The 22725-nt window shown below is 39.9% G+C and overlaps 2 protein-coding genes across 3 annotated transcripts; one reads left to right on the forward strand and one right to left on the reverse strand.

Annotated features, from left to right (window-relative positions):
- The first annotated feature begins 52 nt into the window (after window positions 1-52).
- On the forward strand, window positions 53-15918 carry spata6 (spermatogenesis associated 6). 2 transcript variants are annotated; one of them, XM_067597021.1, is made up of 12 exons: window positions 53-195; window positions 1415-1552; window positions 1905-1953; window positions 2082-2123; window positions 2247-2371; window positions 3141-3221; window positions 5808-6257; window positions 6691-6813; window positions 7635-7737; window positions 8081-8121; window positions 8347-8507; window positions 11069-15918. In XM_067597021.1, exons 1-12 carry the CDS (start codon window positions 112-114, stop codon window positions 11181-11183), a joined length of 1512 nt encoding a protein of 503 aa, XP_067453122.1. In that variant the 5' UTR covers window positions 53-111; the 3' UTR covers window positions 11184-15918. The 2 variants fall into 2 exon arrangements, with proteins under 2 accessions (XP_067453122.1, XP_067453123.1); XM_067597022.1 differs by lacking the exon at window positions 6691-6813.
- On the reverse strand, window positions 12162-22065 carry dnttip2 (deoxynucleotidyltransferase, terminal, interacting protein 2). Its single transcript, XM_067597020.1, has 7 exons — window positions 21939-22065; window positions 17941-20057; window positions 16802-16940; window positions 16512-16607; window positions 16145-16309; window positions 15806-15915; window positions 12162-14723 (listed from the first exon to the last, which is right to left on the reverse strand). The coding sequence occupies exons 1-7, from the start codon at window positions 22011-22013 to the stop codon at window positions 14630-14632; spliced, it is 2796 nt and encodes a 931-aa protein (XP_067453121.1). The 5' UTR covers window positions 22014-22065; the 3' UTR covers window positions 12162-14629.
- Window positions 22066-22725: the final 660 nt, after the last annotated feature.

Consider the following 22725-nt stretch of genomic DNA (forward strand, 5'->3'; position numbering starts at 1 on the left):
ACTGAATTGAGGAAGGTTTTGATTTGCCACTCATTGGTCACATGACTGCACATCCGCTCTGTGACTGTTGCTGTTTGGCAGCTATGACAACAAACTTTGAAAGTCGGATGAATGGCTCCTGTGAAGAAGAAGCTCTCCTTCTCTAAACCGCATCAAAAGTCTCTGAAATGCACCGTGTACCTGGACATTCAGGCAGTGAGTTCTTCCTTGGGCTGTTCCTTTGCCCCAAATCTAACAAACCGATCTGGTAGTTTACTAACTAGCTAGGTTAGCTAGCAAGTTTAACACTAACTGTTACATCCTCCGCCCTTTGCAAACCCTTAGGTTCCGTAGCCTAAAGAGAGTGTAAATGTTGAAACTCTGACTAACCAAGTTCACCAGAAATGCGTTTTTCTGTCTGAGCTTAATGAATAGCTTTGACTTTGTTAGTTATGCTGTAACGTGGCGTTTGCGTTAACTTTATTTTACAGATTGATTAAACCGTTAGAGATTTAGTTTGTATTACGTTATTTTAATATCATAGGACGTAACTTAGTTTTCCTAATTTGCAATTCACAAAATCACATCTATGTGAAATATTCTGTATAACTAATTTCTTTCTTTGAATCAAACTAAAGCTAATAGAGAAGCCCCTGAACGTCTGATTTAGGGCTGATACTAATTAATTATCAATTAATCAGCTGATCATTAGCCGATTAATCGTTTTCTTTATAAAACGTCAGAAAATATTGAAAAATGTTGATCACATTTTCACTATGTCCAAAGACATGACATGAAATGTCTTGTTTTGTCTAACTAGCAGTCCAAAGATATCAAGTTTACAATGATATAAAACAAAGAAAAGCAGTAAATCCTCACGTTGGAAATGCTGAAACTAAAGAATATTTGACATTTTTGCTTAAAAGATAACAAATGATTAGTCAACTCAAAATAGTTGTCGATTAATTTCCTGGCGATGATTAATGGACTAGCCTAATTGTTGCAGCTCTAGTCTGATTTAATTATTTAGACAACATGGGTATAAAAGTCTGTACAGCTTGTTTACAGCCACTGTCAGCAAAATTTTTGTAGTAGTTTTAATGTGCAAAAACGTGCAAAAAATTGCAATATGATTTGGTGTTATTCCCAATTTGTATGTAGAAGTAATTTAACTTAGCTTTATTTGTTTTGCTGTTTAATTTGTTATCTTAATTAGGTTGCAGTGAACAAAAAATAAGACTGACAGCGGATGAAAACTGCGGATTTAAATTGATTGTTGAAAGTGTTTCTGTAGCACATTATGCTACCTCGATCATTTATGCTTTCATCATGTATGTATGTATGCGTCACTCTGGAATTAAATTCATCTGAGAATCTGCAAATGAAGGACACATACGAGTCAATCCAGTCACCTAATGACCCTGTTTAAATGCAGGTCACATGTCCAGGTGTGCTCCTATCGAAGAAGAGTGATATCTACCTCAGTGTGTGCATCATGGGCCAGTACAGGAAGACTCCATGTTTGCCTCCTGTGTTCCCTTTACTCTTCCGCCACAAAATGGTCTTTGTCAAGGTGAGAATAATGACTGTGTATAAGCAAAGTGGCTTTCTGGCGACTCCTACCTATCGTACCTTTTATCTACACCTAATTAATGGTTAATATCCATACTAGTGTGCATATTCTTGTTACTTTTTAAAATATGTATCTTATGGCTATGTCTGTGCCTTCTGTTCTTCCACGTTGTCTTTTTTTTAAAATGCAAACCAGCAACCCTGGAGTTTGAACATTACTTACTCCTACACCTGATGAAAGAAGCCTTCTTTTCCCTGAAGAGAGTGTCAGGGTTAGATACCTGGCTGTCTGTCAGTCTCATCTTGTTATAAGTATTGATTTGCTTTGTCTGTACTCTTGTCTGTTTTACCAGACTTTCCCCGGCGTCGTTGACCCTGCTGATGTAGCTGACCTCCTAGAAGGTAAACGGCCCTCTGAGATTTGCTTCCTCATCTTTTACCCCTGAATCCTGTGCTGTGCAAGCTCATAGGCTATTAGCTGTGATACTGATCATTAGCTCATCGTCTATTTGTGCTTCCCTTCCTCTCAGCTGACACAACATCTTTTGAGCTGATTCAGTTGGTGCCTCCAGGTACGCTTTCTAATGATGCCATATGGGCATGTTATATCCCCACTGTATCCAGTCATTACGCTGCAGAAACAAGATCTCTAACTTGGTTTGTGTGTGTTCCTGTCTGTCTGTATATGGTTTCAGAGGGTGAGATCCTAGCCAAGATGGAGGAGAGCAGCAGAGATTTCCTGTACCCTGGTCCCAGACTGAGCTCTAGAGAAGGAGCTGCAGAGAGAGAGATACTAATGAAGAGGTCTTCCTTCTTCCCTGTAGGCTGCTTTCCTTTTCATTTCTTTCGAACTGCTCCTTCTAGCATCAGGTGTAACACATGTCAGTCATGCGTGCAGAGATACCTGAGCTACTGATTTAGCAAATTCAAATGGCACACTGTTGAGTTTGTTAAAAGAGGGAGGAATGTTCTTGCCAGTCGACGCATTTAAACATAATTGACGTGTTGCAGCGACCCCATCAGAAGAGTTGTTCTCCCTGTGTGATCCAGCTTGATTGGCACCAATATTACACATGTCATTCATAGGCTGGAGAAGATTGTTGCTTTCTCTAAATGAATCTCCTCCTAAATCTCAGTGACCCTGTGTCTGCGCACATGACATTCTTGTCTTACAGAAAATGAAGTATTTTCTTCAGATAAGACAGCACTGCCCCTACAGAGCTGTCGTCCGTCTTCGCCATACAGACAGAAAAACCAAACTGAGAACTTCCTCTCTTTTCAATCTCATGTCATCAGGCGAGGCACTAACTGGCTTATTTAAATGTCTTTAAACAGTCTTCCCCTCACCGTTGCTTTTGTGTTTGTGTTTGAGGCCTCCATAGCAATTTAGATGTCTCTCTCCAAATACTATATTATTTATACATCACTGGAGCCTTTCTCTTTTCTGCTATTTGTTTTTCTCAAGCCAGGCATAGATTGAAGATTTGTGGTTGTAAATTGGTGTTCCAAGCAGCGCTGTTATCTGTCCTTTTGTCTTCATCTCCCTGTTAAAGGTGTTTCGTTTGTTCTTATGGTCCCTCACCCTCTAGGGAATCTCTCCCAAAGTGGAGTTTACCACAACATCAGTCATTGAAGAGAGTGATGGGAGAGACAGCTCAGCCACCTCACCTGTAAGTGTGTCATTTTTATTTCGTGTCATAGGTCTTTGCATACTTGCACACACACACTGTCTCCGGATCTTCACATTTGTTGTATGTTTGTTTGCTTTTGGTTTATCTGAGTTTTGTCTGTTGTTGATCTGTAAAGCACTTTGTGTTCATGGCCTTTCACAGCAGCTTAATCAAAATTTAAACAATTAAAATTCATCAAAGTGCCAGTCAAGTAAGCAGTCACAAGACAGTCCAAACTGTCTGGAGTTTGAACACATTACAGCCACATACTCAGCATTACAGAGTAAGTGGTAGCCACAGCTAATACAGTGAAGATTCATCTCTAGAGGGCTCTAATGAGCGGTATCGCTCGCCATCAGATTCGTCTGTCTCCACCATACATACCCACCTTCTATTGTTGCCATGGCTACTGCATCTATCTATCTATACTGGCAGTGTTTCAAGGGTATCTGTTCTCTCCTTGTGAATGTAATTACGGAGACGCAGATCTCTGGTGCTGATAGCGAGCCTTCTCTCACATCTCCTCCTCGCTGGGAGTTTACACAATTTTTGTCACAGAATCAGTCAGTCAGTCAGCCATTTTTTTGCATTAACTTCCTAAGCTGAGGGTCACCTAACTCTTCCAATGTGTGCTTGTGGATTTTAAAGGTTAACTGTGCTCAGTTGCATAAAATCACATTCTACTGTTTGAAGGATTTATTTCAGTCTGAGTCTTTTTCTCTGCTTTTATCAGTGTGGACACTCCAAGATTTATTTTATGACATATTTTCATCCATTGTCACCTTCAGTATAATCCACTTAATGATGGTCCTGTGTGTATCTTTGCATTTGTGCTAGGGCTGAATGACTTTGAAAAATATCTAATTGTGATTATTTTGACTGATATTGCAATTGTGATATGATTTGCGATATTAGAGGAAATGATCATTTTTACATCATTATTCTCATTTTCATTGAAAAACGTATAAAACTGATTATGGTGTGATTTTTGTGGGAATCTGTACCAAACAGAGATATTTTCTTAGGTCTGTAGAATATGATGTGTAGGTCAGGACATCTCTGCAGCACAATATCTATTTGCAAATGCTATTTTGACACACATTTTGCCCCCTGCGATTTGCAAATTTCAGCAAACCATATTGCGGTTTTGATAAAATTTCAATAAATTGTTCATCCCTAATTTGTGTGTGAGAGTCTACTCAGCAAATGGACACTGGGAGGACAGGATAATTCTCCAATGGTAGACTGTAAAAGTAGGTTCCTTTGAAGAAAAAAAACCAGTAAGAATGAAAATCTTTCACAAACAGTCCTTTTAGTAACATATGATTCATCACACAGCAGTTGGCATGTTGTGCCAAAAACACTTCCATGCATTTCCCAGGTGCAGTAACCTAAGCTAAGCTATTTGTTTAAATAGGATGTCATTGACAGCAAAGCAGATTGTCAGAGTGTTCTCCTGGCACCTCAGGGGGATGTCTGGATCAGAGCACCGCTGTGGCTGTCAGACAGTAGAATTTCTCCATTTTCTCTCTCCTAATGGCTCCTCAGCATAGGAATTACCCTGACTGCCTGCCTGCCTAGCTGACAAACCATGTCCTGTTTTTAATAGAGATTTAGAGTGATAGCACCTTGCACAAAACCTCTGAAACTGCACTGATGAATATACTCTAGATTTTTAGACATGTTCTTGTGCGCTTATCTTTTGTTAATCGTCATCCTTCTCATTTAAATTCTGCTTTTAATCCCAAGGTAATTTTTATTATTTATCCACAGCCCAAGCTTTGTTGAACGGTGCCTTTATCACACAAAACCAACAGTGGAAATAGCAGCTAATCACATCAGACAAGCCTTCACCACTCAGTTGGTGACAGGGAAAGTGACTGACTCTCAGTGACCGTCCAGCAGCAGGAACAGACAGAAGAGCTGAAGGAAGTCGGAGATGGTGAAGGATGTGTGGGAGGGAAGGGCATATTCACCTTAATTCCATTAAATCAGACCATTCTCAAATGGCAACCTCGATGAGGATTTATTCATCATTTAGTTTCCCTTAAAAATAGTTTTAATGTTGTGTGATTTCCCTAATTAGCATTTAGATTATCTTTGTTTTACAGCCACGTAATGCCTCTTTATCATATTAGACTGGAGATGGCCATCAAATGCAATTAACATTTTATCTTAACTTATTTATCCCCGGTTGGCATTACCCGCAGGAAGTGGGATATTGCATCGGAGAATGATGTTATTGGCCATTAGAGTTATTGAAGTAATTCTGCAGAGGTTGTCTCCATGGCAGTGCCGACTGCGAGAGCCGTTGTTGTTCTAACACTTAAGCCGAATGATTTAGCTAATGGTTTAATGGTTTTGTCCAGGGAGAACAAGTCTGTATCCAGAGTGAGAGCAGCTGTCTTAATAGCTAAAATGGCTGACGCCTCTGTAAAGGAATAACACTGTGGTCTGCAGAGAGATCTAAACTGCTGAGACAAATGCTGTGCGTCACCACAAAACGGAGAGCTGTGAGGATAGCTTGACATGTTTGAACAACATATCAACATTTCTCTCTTTCTCTCTCTCTTTCATAATCCGCAGCCTCAGACCTCCCATCGTTCTCCAGCGATGCTGTCCAAACAGAGTTCAGCAAAAAAGTCTTCATCATCCAAATCACCGTGTCAGTTGCCATCCAGCATGCATTTTTCCAGAACAGATGATGGGAACTGTATGTCTTCAAAAGGTGGGAAGGAACAGCTAAATGTTGAGGCCACAATTACAAACTCCACACAGTCATCTACATCCAGACGCTGTCCTTCTCCATCCCCGTCCGGCCACAGTCCCCAAAAAAACAGGACACACAGAAAACACACTGCTCTCAGAGACTCTGGCTACCAGCAGCCCACAGTTTCCTCCAGGACTCGGGCTTTGTCCCCGTACACCCACCGCAAGATGTGCCAGCTTTCAGAGGACGCCAGGCAGAGGCTCAGCCATCTCCGGCTTGGGCCTCACCACTTCAGGAAGGAGACGGAGAGCCAGCGTCCCTTCCTGGTTGGTAACTTTTACATACATCCCTTCACACTGAAGGCAGCTGTCAAAACACCGGTGTGATTCCAACAATACATGTGTTCGGTGCACAGGGGTTATGAAATTAATGGGCTCCTGAATTGATGTAGTTCATGCCTCTGTGGGAGCTTCCTAAATTTTAACTTAATCTAGTGGGCAGATTAAGTGGAGGGCATAATAAGAGAGCAGTGTTAATCTTTTTACCTGAGCCGTTAATGGATTTCGACGTCACTGAAAATGTTTCACTATGTCTGCATGTAATATGGCCTATTATCCTCGCTGAGGGGCTTTAGTACTCTTTAATAGCACAAGTCCTGTATTTAGGCTGGTACACAGTTATTTGTTAACATTTTAATTATGGCCGTATCACTGCTATGAGAGATTTGCATATAAAAGGAGTGATTTTCTGATCACACAGCCTCTGGGAATATACATTGGATGGACAAGAACAACACAGCATCCTGTTCTCTGCCCCTCCCTCCACTCTCTCTTCTCCCCACTGTATTTCTGCCTCTTCAATTACATCAAATCTAATCCTGAGGTATGAATATCAAAATCCATGAGCACATCGTTATTAAAAGAAGTGATTAGGAACGGAGTTGTTTTTGTCACACTCATAAGTGGAATTTACTAGAATACAACGGGCGTTTTATTAAAGAGAGGAGCATGTTTTCCACTCTGGTTTTCCTGGGGGAATCTTCTGTCGACAATTAACCCTGGTAATTGAGAGTCAAGCTGCAATTAACAAATAGATACCTAATGAAGTAGCTTAGCCCCATGGTGAATGCATTATCAGTGCATGTGGCAGAGACTTAACTCCTGGTTTATGTGTGTAGAGGGAAGTACATTCCTATAGATAACCCGACCTATGTTGTTTGAGATTGCCATAGGTGGTTCTTCTGTAAAAATCTTTGTTTTCTTTATGTCTTATTGTGAACTTCATGCTGAAGTGATCGAGGTTGAGATGACAAACAAACAGCAGGGCAGATAGACATGCAGGGCAACACTTCCTTTATTCTGCTGCAGTCTGAAAGAAATGAGTGAAGAATGTGTGTTGTCAATTTCATTTACTTCATGTAGCCAACAAAACCTGTCTAATTTTTGTTGTAGCATAACTTATTGTTAGTTTTTAGATTGTGTGAGTTATTGTGTTTGATCAGTATAATGTTTCAACGTGGAAGACAGAATACTCTCTGCCCATGATTATGATGAGTGGTAGGATGATGGTTTAATAATTCAGACAATAAGATGAACTAAAACTTGCAAAGTGATGAGGACCTGAGTGCCAGAACAAACTTCATATGCATGTGTTTTACTACTAAACTTTTACAACTAGATTATTTTTCTGCGGTGTTATTCCAGGTCTCTCGTTGCGGTAGTGTCTCTGGAATTGGAACGCCTTCCTCCTCTCCACAGGACTGTAGCGCGCATCGTCGCACTGTCAGCTTCTCACATGATCACACTGGTGGGCCTCATCACTCATTAACAAACACTAATAAAAGTATTGTTACACACCTAAGGCCATGCTACATATGCTGCATAAATAACTATCTGGTGGCAACTTTCTCGGCAAATAGTTGTCAAGTTTGGCCTCATGTGAGTAGAGTAATATTTATTTTATTTATTCAGTCATTTCCAGTTTCCTTAGTAGTGTCACATTTTTGTGTTTGTTGCTATGTTAAGTTTGACAACAGCTGCTTATGTTCAAGAAATAAAAATTTCTCATATTTCAAAGAAGTACTGTTATGCAAACAGTTCAAAAGCTACTGCGAGTTTCCTTTTTCATAAAACTTTCCTATTTTTTGTAGATTCTTCTCTCCTGGAGAGTTACAGACCGCGATCAGCCAGAGTAAGTCTAATTCTAACATTTTAAAATAACTGATTCAGTAAGCTAGCATTTTGATGCAACAGCACATCAGTAGCACAGAGTTAAGTGTTCTGATATTGTATAAGTTGTTTTGTAGTCATGACACAGTGTCTCTGTTCTTGTTTATGCTAATGTCTTGGATTTCAAATATTTTTAAGATGGAACATCCAGCTGACAAAATTTATTCAGTTAAAACTCCTCTTCCAGGTGGAGTCAGGTTCTTTGAGGGTCCAGTCGTCTCCGGGGACAACATACAGACATGAAACCCAGACAAGAAGCCCTGTGAGAGCTGCTGCCTCGGCTCAGTCCGCCCCGACTGTGTCAAAATCCAGAAGCCCTCCGATACTCAAACATTCCCTCAGAGAAAGGTAACATGTCTATTCGTAACCATTTCCCTCAACCTGAAGGATTTCCACAGGCTGTTTTTTAAATTTTTGTAAAATGAATGGATTTGTTAAAATCAAAACATCGCTTTGCCTCAACATGAAAAGAACACAATGACAAAAAGCCGCTAAATCCTCCCAGAACACAAGCCTCTAGAACCAAATTTGAGACTTTTTCATATTTTATTCTTCAAAGGCTCCATGAATAACCAAAGCCAAAATAGTTAGTCGGCAAGTTGCAACCTATCAAAAATCGTGTGTGAAGCTTAGTCTGCATATTGACTACTAAAACTTGATGTTTACTTCCTAAAGGGAGACCGTGTATGTTGTGTTCCTTGTTTTGGTACATTAACAGGTTAGCCAGGCTGGTTGCATCACAAATCCTCATCGCTTTCTGTTGACGTTATGACAAAATGATAAAATATAAGCAGTGGCAGTAATTAGTATGCCTGTTTATAACTTTGTATTTTCACTTGTTGTTAGTGCTCTCAGTATCTCCTCTGAGCCCTGAGTTTGGCTTTTCTGGCCACAAATCCTAATGATTTTCTTCACACTCACGCCAAAGCTGTAGAAAACACAATCCTCTTTCTGTGGTGTTTGCCCTGAATTTATCCTGATCCATCTGTGTTAATCATTGTTTGCTCAAAAGATCTTAAAAGCAAAGAGGCACCCGCATGAGTTCCCAATTACAGTATACATCAAATATACGGCAATCCTGTGAGATGTTAGTCATACACTGCCGCCGCTTTGTGTGTGTGTGTGTTCGTGCGCTCATACACATCCAATCTTTAATTTTGATCACACTAGACAGGCAGGATGAATTCCCCTCCACCTCTTAAATTACAGAATCTGATGTCTTGTCATGTTTGTTCATTACTGAGAGAGGAGGCAGAGAGAAGGGAAAACAATGAGGAAAATGGTATTGATTTGTGTTTCAGTTTCAGTCTGATGCATTTGACCCGATGTACGCTTTAATACATTCAGAGAGACCTTGTCATCGATCACGGCAGCTGCGAGTTGAACACACCAATGGGACCGATGTTCCGTTTTGTTTGTTTGTTTGTTTCTGCTCTCCTTTCCCTTTCCCCTCTGCTCAGTCCATAAGTAAACATTAAAATCAATAGACAATCTTAAACTGCAAAGTAAATTGTAGGAAATGAATGATACTTTTCTCTCAATTGAAAACGCGACAGGAGTTGCAGGGTGGGAGATTAGAGTGGGCCTTTGTAGATTCCCTCCGACAGAGAGAGGGGCACGTCTTACCACGAATCTTTGATCTATAAAGAAAATGACAGATGCCAGTGGCGACGTTTGCCCTCTAAGCCCCGAAGTCTCAGTCTATTCATGTCTCCGGATGATTTGTCCTTGATGACTTTTTGAAGAAGGTAGTGAGTTTATCTGATTACAGATGAAAAGTTGCCATTCCCACTCTGCGAGCCGGGCCAAGGCACCAGTCAGTCAGCCAGTCATCACCCTTCCACTCCCGACAAATAGACGTGGATGAGAGGCAATACTGGAATTTATTACTGTTCACTTCTGTCAGTGCAATCTGTTATTTCATAACTGCCTGTGGCCAACTTGCAGACACATTTATATTGTGTTGATGAATCATATTTGTGCCTGTTGTTCAAACGCACAGTTGGTTCTGTCAGTTGTGAAATTCTTATTTTTTTTGCACAAAAGGTTTAATATAAAGGAACTAAATACAAAATGAACTTTTTCAGATGAAGGAAACATTGTCATTTATTTCAAAGTATATTTAAAAGTATGTTGTTGAGCATAATACATCTAAAGTGTGTGTCAGTGTACTGGTGGTGTCAGCCTTGCATCAGCTCACCTGGCTTATGTTGGGTTACAGCACAGACTAGTGGACAAAAGGAATAACAAAAGCAGGCCTTGTCTGAGTTATATTATATAGTGCAATTTTGAAAATCAATTAATTATTTTAGTCATTTTTCAAGCAAAAATGCTGGATCTCTGGAGTATTGGCTGCACAAAACAAATAATTTGAAGATGTCACCTTGGCTACGGTGGTGATAGTCTATTATTTTTCACTATTCACATTTTATAGACTAAATGTTTAACAAAAAAAAGATAAATTAGTCCAATGGTTCCAAACATTTTTGTCTTGTAAGCCCTTCAAACTTGCAATTTCTACTTTCTAGGTGACCCCTCATCACCAGTCGTGACCAGTTCAACCAGAGATTGGCCTTGTTTTATGTTAATAGTCCTGAAGAGATTAAATTATACTATTACACTAATTCATCAGGAAAAAAGGGGTTTAAGAGACTAAATGCAAATTTAAAAAAATAAGTGTAACTTCAGAAGTGTATAATTTTTGCTTTGCAACATCTTGTGGGGGTCCCGACCCTCAGGTTGGGAACCACGAGATTCACTGATAATGAACATAGTTGTAAGTCGCATCCCTACTAAGATAACAAACAATACAACACTACAAAGCTTTATGTCAACCCAGCCTGATGCAAGACTCTGTGACTGAGACTCAGTTGTTTGTTTTGTCTCTGTTTTGTTTCTGTTTTCTTCAGGCTCCAGAGCAGTCAGCCCAGTCCGTCCTACAGGGAGCAGATCCACCGACGAGTCCAGAGGATTCTTCAGACCCACAGAGCCTCGTTGGACAGCAGCGTGAGCTTTGACCTTTAACCTATTGATCTGACCAAAAAGTGACATAATCGAGGACTCGTCACTGTTAAGCCAGTCACTCTAATAATGCACACTTTGAGTTCAAAGTTCAAAGTAGATATTCTTCAAACTGCACTAAACTGTTGCTTTTTACCTGCCGAATGTTCTATCTGTAGGAATCGATGCACACACACAGACGCTAACACGCCTCCTTAACCGCGACATTTATCATTCAGTGAGTTGAACCATCTCACACACATGTATCTTCATTTATCTCCCTTTTTGATGTTCATTTAAATTTCAAACCTTCCCGAGCACCCGCTGAGCAGCGTTTGTCGTCATTAACGTTTGAAAAGGCAGGGAAATTTGCAAGGGTTACATTCAAAAGCAGAGCAGCACCGCTTCCCTCCCACCCATCAGCTGGGCTGTTTTTAGACACCCTGATGGTGAAACCAAACGGAGACTAATTTCTCTAAAGCTGTGTGTGAAATTGGCTCAGAATTAAAGAAGCAACATTGTGTGTGTGTGTGTGTGTGTGTGAGAGAGAGTGTGTGCGCACACGCGTGTGTGGGAAGGAGACGTAGTGGCTGTAAGCTGCAGCTGTTAAGAGCTCATCTCTCACAACACAAAAGAGAGACAAGAAGGTAGCCAAGAGCCACCGTTGGGAGCCAGCAGCTACAAGAGACTGAAGAGATTTAAGAGAGAGAAGGAACAAAAGTAATCCTGAATCAAAGAGCAGGAGACACAAAGAAATTTAGCCTTAACATAAATTAAGCCAGCCATTCAGCTTCATAGTGTTACACTGAAGTATCAAAACTGTATGTAGTGTTTCTGTGTACATGTGCCACTGACTCAGAGGTTATCTGTTCTTTATACATTATACATAATAGTTCATTCAGCCATAGTGACTGCAGATGTAATGTGTGCGTTGAACTTACAGACCAGGTGGACACTGTGCTTTGAAAGATACTCAATGTATTAAATGTTTAAAAAAAAAAATTTAATAAGGGAAAAGGTCATACAAAGCTTCTGTTTCCTTTGATTTATCATTATCAGCACTGGTATCTCAGCTGAATCTGCAGGCTCTGATTAATTGTCAAACCAAATGCCTCCTGTATTTCTGTCTTTGACCCATATTGTCCATACGTCCATCTTAACTGCAGTAACCATGGAGCTGAAGGTTAAGTGTCCTATGTCTTTCTCAGCCTGTGTGTCAGACTGTGATGCTAACTTAAAAGATGGCGAGCTGAAGTACAAAGTTTTACTTAAAGTTTCTAACAGAAATTAATCCAAATTACCCTGCACTGCAAAATCTGCCAAAACAGTGTATCCAACCGATGGGCTCTTCACTGAATTCTTCACTAAGTAGAATATATGTGGTGATTGAATTTTCCACTCTACATGTACTTCACTTCACAGCAGGTAGTAGTTTTAATCACCTTGCTCCCTATATCTGCGTTAACATCTTCATCACCGAACTACATTTGATTCAAATTAACAGTTTAATTTGCAGTAGTGATACATTTTCAATCATGGATATGAGCGACTTGATGGTCATTCACATGAAGTCATATCTGGATGTGCGTCCCCTGCAGTTCTTCCTCTGGCTATTGTGTTTTCTCTTTGTGCTGAAATCCTCACAGTCACAGTATAATATTTCAGTCAAAGCTTGACAGCTGCTCAAACATTTGTTTTTATTCTAATTCTCCTTCTGCTCTGTGGTCCTTTCATAGTCCTCATAGTGCCTTTGATATCAGAATTACAAAAACAGTCATTTCGTTTTTCTCAGTTGCTTTGCTATATTTCTTAGATCAGAATTGAAATTCTCAAAAGTACTTGTTCAACCTCCACATCATCTAGTCACTTGTGCACATCATAAAAGCAATTTCTCATTCTTTTGAAGAAGTTGCAAATGCTTTGGCACATTCATGCAAATGATTAAGTACAATTGTCTGCTGTTTCCTACATTATCAATTGCTTATGTCATGTTGATTAAAGTGTATTATACTGGTTCTCTGTTGAATAGTCTTACCCCCCAAAACATCTCAGCATTAATTCATTGCAGAAGTCATCACGTGCAAAATGGTTGAACCAGTTGTCAAAATCTGTCAAGCATATTTTTTTTATACATTTCTATTAGAAATTTTTTTTGTAAATGTGTCCTGAATTGATGAATTAATCAAATGTGAATAATGACTTTCACTAATGAAGGGAAATGTGTGAAGTATTAAATCAACCAGTTCTCTAAAATAGCTCAGAGGTGCATCTGTTTGCTACAGAGCACAACACAGTGTTACAATTTCTGACAATGGAAGAACAAGGAAATGAACTGAGTCAACAGGTGGGAAGAAGAGGAGTAGAGAAGGCTGTGTGGAGAAGAGTTGGGAGGCAAAACAGAGGAAGAGGTCAAAGACACAGGCATGTTCTCCATTAAATAAGGGCCACAATTGTGGACCATGTTCTCAATCAGGGCCTTACGGTGACTGAGGCTGGTTGAAAGGTGCTGCCAAATGTTGGGAGAACAATTGTGTGTATGTCATCCACCAATATGCACTGTACTGTAATACTGTATGCTTACTGAACACAAACACACATGTATGTGTGTATTTTTCCCACATAGGACTGCAGGTCTACCTCACAGAGGACACTGTGACATGATTTGCCAACATGATTAAGCATTTTGACTATCTTGTGTGTAAACAATGACACAAGGACTTGTCATTCTGATGGCACTGACATGTTCATTGACAAATATTTTATTTTTGAGACATAAACTAAGGATTTTGTGAATGTTACAGGCTTTTGCAGGTAATCCATTGTGTGGTGCTGTTTGTACAGATTGTTTCAAGAAATGCAATTCGAGAAATGTACCAAAGCGACTGAGAAAATTTTTAAAAAGAAACTATATTTATTTGAACTGTCATCTCTTAATTTGAGTGGCTACTACATAAAAATCTCACACGATTTGGTTTGGTCACAAACTATGACAAAAGATTTCACTCTGTTCAGCCTCACTAAGTCTATTTGTCCAAAAGTCTTTGCAGGAAAGTCAGTATTTCTGGTTGTGATGGAAACACTGTTGCCAGTCAAAAGAAAATATTTTAATGTTCATTTGATTACATGTATTGTGTTTTTGTATTTTTTGAATGATGATGATTACTGTGCAGAAAAATGGAAGATAAAGGTCCATTTGATTAAAAAATGTTTCAGTTTCAACCATGTACACTGATAACTGTACAAAGTAATGTATATCTTTAATAACATGCTTACTGAATCAGTTTTACTGGTCTTTTCTGATCTGTTTTATACAGTTTTTCAATCCATCATTAGAGATGAATAGTCTTGAATGAGCAGGATTCAGTAAAGCTTCATGAGGCACCATGAAGTGAAAAATGATTTATGCTCCAGTCACCTGCTGAAGAACTGAGTCGATAATATCTATGAAAAGCCTCTCAAAGTCTTCAGATTTACTTCTTATGGAATTTCTTCTTCTTCTTCCTCTTGCCAGCTCCGAGTGCTGCTTTCTCCGTCACAATGTGCTGATACTTCTTTTTGTTCTTACTGGGAAGAGAAGAGAACAGCATATGTTATAAGTTGAACATAGATTTGGCCAATCGTGAAAATAAACAGGGAACAATGAGCATTAATTTGGGAAATTCCTTTGCAAATTTGACAAGTAACTATACATGTAAAATATATTCTAATGCCAAACAGGGTTGACAAATTCAAAAGGAAAAGTGCAAAACTCAAATGATAAACAGGTTCATACGGTCCTTTCTGGCCCTTCTCTGAACTGTACCACAACAAACATGCAGTACACCTACACACACTGCAGCACAGAATACAGAACAAACTAACAACACTGTCCACGCCCTGTATACACAACCAGCACATGTTTCATATTGCTTTTGTTCCTTCTTTACAAAGCACAACATTGTGCAGCGTAATGACAAACTGTTGTGGTGTTACACAGTATTCTGTGACCTGATGGACTCTGAGCTCTGGAAATGTGTGACCCTACAGAAAATACTTCAAATGTGCCAGTAGAAATGAGTTAAATCTTTGGTGTCATAGAATCTGACAGATCAAAGTTTTTTATGCAACAAAAAAAAAAAAACAGATGATCTTATAATGATGTTCAAGGAATGTCTGCCAGATAAAGATCAGCAATATAAATCATTTTGTCACCTCAGATGTCTCTTTTTTTTTCCACTGCTGGGGCAAATTACCACTAATCAATAAGTGTCAGCGTTCACCAATACGCTTTTCTCCACTCCACTAGTAATATGTATTTGTTCTACTTTTGCAGACCAGCTTATGTCTCTAAAGTGAGGAATTCACATGTGAACGTATACAAATGTCTTATTCGCAATTGATATAAAATTGAACCATACCACATGTTCACAGTAAAAAAAATAGTTAATCATGGCTCTGGTAGATATTTAGCTAAACATTATTTGTCTTATCACTATAAAAATAAACCAGGGGGTGTTGATAAGCTGTTTTTAGGGGAGTATTTTCTTTTAGGGGTAAATTAGGGCTAGAGTGAGACACGCTTGAAGACACGCTACTTCTAAAACACCTCTAGTAGACGCTGTTTATCCAGTCAAACAGATTGTCGATGTGACTAGATTTCAACTTACTGCCTGAACTCAGCATCAGCCAGCAGCTCCTCCACCATGGTTCTCTTCCTCTCCTTCTTGGGAACACGGGAATGATAGAAGTCGACTGCGCTGTCCACCACTGTACCAACCTGTATCACACACACATTTTAAAAAAATTACTCAAATACATATAAATACAGTAAAGTTTGATTCTGACATTAAAAAACAGAATTCCTGTGAGTACTGCAGACTGGATTATTTGTACCTTCATACAGCCAAACCATTACAAGAAGACATTTTGAAAAATAAAGATTTATGACCACATTTCTAAATAAATATAAAGATTGATGACTCATGTTTTTATTTTTTTTTACTGACCTGAAAATACTTGGGAAAACCATCTCTGTCATTCTTCTTGTAGAATCTCTTGGGATCCAAGGAGCCTCTCATCTTCAGGACTTGGAGGTCTCCTTTCAGCTCCCCGGTGATCTCAGGGGCTTTCATATTAAACCAACCGTCCCCTGTTGTTTTCTCACGCTCCGCCTGGGAAAAACAATTACTCCAATGATTTCAAAAGCATTTAGAATTGGAGTAAAAAAAATGCAGTTTTTATGATGACCACATGTTCAGTAGAGGTCAGAGTTTTTTGGGCAATATGTGTCATTATAACTGATTTTACAATAGTGGATATTAGTGTGGACCATCTCCTAAACTTCATCATCAAACATCAATTTGTAAAACTTACTCTGCGTTTAAGTTTCAAGGCTTGTTTGGATTCACTGTAAGGAGGCACTGCATCCTTTTTTTCAAAGTCTGGACCAATCATGCTCTTCTTCATCACCTGTGAACAACAACAAAATACTGCATCACACCACTAACGCAGAGATAAAAGGCTAAAGTCAAAAAGAAGTGGAGAGAAACCATGAATAACACCATCTCAGGTGTTATTGGATTTATTCGTCCTTGCACAACGTTCATTATCCATTCTGCATCAGAGATCACCTTCAAAAAGGGAAAAATCAATCGCTTATTTACCTCATCTTGGATCTTCTTTTCCTTTAGTTTTTGCAGCGAACTGGAGACAGGTTTTGATTTGCTGCCATCAAAATTGATGTATAAACCCCCGAGCTCCTTCATTCTGATGCCGGGGTCAATACGGCTGGACAACTCTTTCCTAAAACAAATTGGCACAGAGAAAATTCCTCAGGAGGTGCAGTCATGTCTCATTTCTCACCTCTGCACACAGTTATAATCAAATATAATGTAATGATGTGTTAAAGGATAAGCCAGATGATGTTCTACTTTTTTCTTTTTTGTCAATAAATCCTATGAAAAGAAACCAACAAAAACTTGATCCTACTAACAAGTATATGCCTGTGTAGCCAAAGCCTGATATAGTTTATTCCTCTGTGCTTGAGAGCTGCATTGTTGTCCAAAAAACCATACAAAAACACATCAACCAGCCACATCATAGCACTGGATGACATGTTCCTTAATTATGATGAACGTAGCCACTGTAGTTTGAGTCAATCCCACATATGTCCAAACATCAATGTGTATTAAACTGCAGCTGAAAATTGTCCCTCACAAATGCTCCATTTACTCCTGTTTGAGTATCGTTTGCTAAAAACTACAATGCTCAGTTGTGTTAGAGATTACTAGAGCTGCAACAATTAGTCGATTAATCGATTGACCGAAAATTAATCGGGAACTATTTTGATAATATAAAACAGTCATTTCAGTCATAAATAAAATGCCAAAAATTGACTGGTTTCAGCTTCTAAAATGTGATGATTTAATGTGTTTCTTTGTCACATGATGTGGACTGTTTTGGTTGGACAAAACAAGACGTGAAGGCGTCACTTTTGACTGGGAAATTATAAAAGGCATTTTTTTATACCATTATCAGAAATTTTATAGACAAAACGATTAATTTAAAAAATAATATACAGATTAATCAATGATGGAAATAATCATCACTTGCAGCCCTAAAAATGACTCAACCTTTTTTAAAAATGTCCCACAGAGGCCTCCGTAAGTGTAAGTATTGAGAGATGCTTCATCCTTTAAATAACCGTTGCGAATGTTTGACCCTGAATGATTTATTTCTGTTAATATACATGTGACAGTTTCCAGTTGAATGATCTGATTCTGCGACCTATCTTATTACTTACGAGTGAGGATCTCTACTTGAGAAGAGAATGTCTGCATCTTCATCATCATCATCCTCCTCCTCCTCATCCACAAACTCCTCATCTTGCTCCTCCTGCTCAGCTCCCTCTTTCCTTCTGCCTGCCGCCGCCGCCGCCGCCTCCTCTCTCAGCCCCTCCTTGTAGTAATCCTCATCAGCCGCTTGTCCTGGCCGCGTGTCAATCATAAACAGTCCCTCAACTGATTCATCTGCTGCTTCAGACTTTTTGGAGGGTCTTCCTCTCTCCTCTGCCAAATCCTCCTCTTCATCCTCTTCCTCTCCAGAAACTTCCCTCTCCTCCTCTTCTTCTGCATAGTCATCTTCATCCTCATCCTCACTGCTCACCAGCAGGCTGACTATTTTTGTTTTCTGCACAGTGACGTCTTTAGGTTGCTGTTCAGAGTCAGAATCCACTGTGATCTTGTGCTCCTGCTTAGATGTCACCTGAATGGCCTCAACTTGGACCTCACTGGAGTCAACCACCTGCTGAGCGTCTCTGTTCATTGTACTGACTTCCATTTTCTCCTCCTCACTGGACTGTGTTTCCACAACAGTATCCCCGCCTATATGCTCAACTCCCTGTGATGGATGGGTGTCTACATCAGCCACTTCCATGGCTTCCTCCTTCTCTTTAGTCTCCTCTGTATCTTCAGAAGCCTTCTCACATGTTGTTACTGTAACTGATGGCTTTAACGGCTCTGATGACAGTACTGTTTCCTGCATCATTTCCACTTCTGAGGTATCCCCATCCTTATTTTCAGCATGTGGCTCCTCCTGCTGGTCTCTGGGCGTCACTGCAGCCTCACAAACAACTTCAGCTTCTTTAGCACAACCAGGACCATCTGATACTGAGGGATATACATGAGAATCCTCTTCTGAAATGACATTAACTCCCCTCTTCACATTTGCTGAAGCCTCATTTGATGCGAGATCAGTACTTTTAACGCCTTCTTTCTCTTTCTCTTCTAATATTTGGCTCTTATCTTCCTCCAACAGTGTGCAATCTGCATCCTCAGCTATCAGAGTACTTTCTAATCTAGAGTCATTTAATAAACTATCCTCTTCAGCCGGCTCCCCGGTTTTTTCTAGAACAATACTAAGATCCTTGACTGAGCGCCTGGAGGACGGAGCACCTCGACTGCTGTTACCTGAGCCTGTGCGGCTGCTGCATGGAGACCCTCTGCCACGTGAGGAGCAGGGGCTGCCAAGTGGGGACTGCATGTCTGTCAGCTCAGAGTCTGAGTCCAGAACTTTGGGACCCACGGATTGGGTCTTCCCTCGTCTACGAGTGGTCATACTGTAAGTGGGCCCGGACTCAAACCCTTCAGAGTCACAAGACCGAGGCTCACTAAAATCTACAGCAGTCTTCCCTCTTGCCGCCCTGCTCCTTCGGCCTGTTGGGGCAGGAGAGCGAGAGCCTTCTGAGGCCTCATCTAGGTCAATGGGAATAGGACGTGTTTGCCTTCTGGATCTCGTCGCACTGCGGGTTGTGGACCGAGAAGTCCCCGAGACACTGGATGTGCAGCTCTCAGCCTCTGAGACTTCAGAGTCCTCAATTTGTCGTCTGGCAGATGATCTGGTGCGAGCAGTTTTTCGCTGACTTCTGGTGACTCTCTGGGATTCGGACACCACAGAGCTGCAGGACTCTGTTTCGAGCACAGTGTCAACCTTGACATCTCCTGCTTCAACATCAGCTGGGTCAGATTTTTCAAGAACCACCTTCCTTCTTGTACTCCGGCGGCTACTTTGGCTGGCTTTTGAAGCAGATACTGCAGAAGAGCACGATTCCACCTCAGATACCTCATCTTCCTGACTTCCTGTGGGGGCCTGTCTCCTCCTTCCCCTGGTGCGTGTCACTTGTGGCTCGATGTCGGACACCGCAGAGCAGCACGACTCCAGATCTGACGTGTCTGCTTCATGGACGGAGCCCACAGGAGTGCAAGGCTGCTCTGGACTGTGCAGTCTGGAGGCTCTGGTGCATCTTCTCAGTGAGGTTGGTGGAGACGCCGGTGGGCTGCTGGTCTTCGCCAGGGCCTGCTGGATAGGGGTTTCTTCTTGTTTAGCAGCCCTCCTGGTTCTTCGTCCAGTGGATGGAGTGGCCTGTGTGGCAACAGTAAGACCAAGTCAGTAATACAGTTGGTTTTACAGCAAGCTTTACCCCAGAGGATAAGGCTGGCATTATTCTTAATTTTCTTAACAAATTACATGACACAACACAAAGCAGCGATGTGTTAGTTTGTCTTTAACCCCCCTGTAGACTCAAGCCCATTGGTTCCTCCTAAAGATGTAAATCTAAAATTAAGTCACAAATATAAAGTGTCTATTTTTTAAAAAGGCTTAGTCATTTCCTAAAACAGCTGGGCACTGTAGTTTTTAACAAACATTACCTGAACACGAATAAATTGTGCATTTGCTGGTGGACTATTTTCAGCGGTGGATTAATACACATTTAGTGCTTTGAGTATTTATGGCAGCAGGACAGTGTATGTGGGATTGGCTCAAAATAAACTACAGTTCCCACTGCCTATGTTCATCATAGTGAAACAGTGCACTTGTTAATGTGTTTTTAATAGTTCTTGGAGAATAATGGAGCTGCATGGCACAGAGTTTTGTTTTTTACATGGCATTTGTTGACAATAAGAAAAATATAGAGTATCATCATCAGCTTTAATCTTTAAGTGCTGATTAGTGAACCAGAGATGTGATCACATTTACAATTCCCACTTTATAAGAATATATTCATACGAGGTATTTAGGGGCACTGACTGAACACAAAAAGATCAGTAATATTGTCACGAGGAGTACTTTATGCCAGGATAAACAGTTGTATAATATCTTCTTTGGCTCTAGAAGATAACTTTGCTATCTCAGTTTGCGCTTGGAGACTTAAACGGAAAGCTTGTGTTACAAACAGGAGGGGACGTGGAGTTTGAAAGATCTGAGCATTTACCAGGCAGGATGGGTCTAATGCATGGATGCATTAAGTATATTAATGGAAGACACTTAAGTTGCATTATGCAAAGTGTAGGATCCAGTGTTTTTGGAGCTTGACTCACACTAGAGACTAAAAATCCTTAGCTGTATCCCAAATCCATATAACACATATTACACACTTCTAAAACTACTTCTGAGCAGGTTTGCAGTGACAAGATTAGTCACTAAAAACAGCCAATGTGCATTACAGCTGAAATGATTAGTTGATTAGTCAATTGACAGAAAATTGATTGTGAACTCTGTTGATAATCGATTAGTAGTTCAAGCATAAATGCCGAACATTTCCAAAAATCCTAATGGATCATTTTAGAGTTTTGGACTCTTGGTCAGAAAAAACAAGCTGATTAAAGAGCCACATTGGACTTCAGGCATTTTTCACTATTTACTGACATTTTATATATGAGTCGATTAATCGAGAATATAATCAGTAGAGTCGTTCATTATGAAAACGTGTTAGTTCCTAACATGCATTATATGTTTTTAATGTACTGGTAACATACAATGTTTTCATACTGTATAACGCAAAACGAGAATGGGAAAAAGTTCCTCACAGCTGGAAAAAAACCCCAATTGTGGATACATAGTGGTCAACCAGCTGAAGAAACACCCCAGAAAACAAAATAAATATTTATACTGTATATCTAAATAACTTATCTTGCAGTGTCTTTGTTAAATTTAATTGGCTGTGAAATGATTTTATTGAGTCAAAATAGTGAGACAGCATTTCGACCTGGTTTTCAAAACACACTGAAAGCTCTCACACACTTGCACTTTGGATTTTCGATCATCTATATGATTTTTCTTTCGTGTCATAACATCGAAACGTTTCTAAACTATATGAAGAGACTTGTAGTGTCCACGTGAGTTTGACCAGCGACACACAAACCGGCTAACTGACACGCGACTGGCTTTATTCTGCTCAGACTAAACTCTATTGCTGAGCTCTGATCATTTACAGGCTTGAGGATAATCTCTTTTCATACATACCTCAACCTCAGAGGGCTGGTCGGGGTTTGTTTTAGTTGGGGAGTACACGCGTACTCCTCTCCTGGTCGCCACCATCTTGCATGCTGTCTCTCTCTCTCTCTCGCTCACTTCCGGTTAGAAGACCACGCTTGACTAATCGATCCACGGAAATAAGACTCAGGTTGGGCAGACGATCACAGAGCAATTCAAACGCTGAGGTATATAAATATTTGGTGTATTTATTTATTATACTCACGGAGGAAGTATTCAGTTTCTTTGCTTAAGTAAAAGTAGCAACATGGCAATATAAAAATAAGTATAAGGCTCCTCCAAAGGGTCACCAGATAAATCTGAGGGGTCATGAGATGATTAATGGGGGAGGAAAGAAGAAAAAAAAAGTTCTAATGCACAAATCTGTTTTCAGTTTTTTGACTTTTTCTCTGATCTTTGATTTTTGGTGAAATATTCGATCATTTGAACATTTATTGATATAAAACCATGTGAGAAGTGAAAAATCACCATTTGGTGGAGCTGTTAACAACTCAGACATCTGAAATGTGACCCAGACTACAAAAGGTTTGAAACCTCTGGTTTCATCTTTAACAATGTGTTGTATTTTAAAAGCTTGTTATATTATCCATTGTGTCAAGTAACTAAAGCTGTCAAATAAATGCAGTGGAGTAAAAAGTACAATATTTCCCCCTGGAATGTAGTGGAGTGGAAGTATAAAATAGCATCAAATGGAAATACTCAAGTAAAGTACATGTACCTCAAAATTGTACTTTGATTTTGATTTAACAAAATTTGA

Source organism: Thunnus thynnus, chromosome 8, assembly GCF_963924715.1.
Source record: "Thunnus thynnus chromosome 8, fThuThy2.1, whole genome shotgun sequence".
NCBI classification, from domain to species: domain Eukaryota; kingdom Metazoa; phylum Chordata; class Actinopteri; order Scombriformes; family Scombridae; genus Thunnus; species Thunnus thynnus.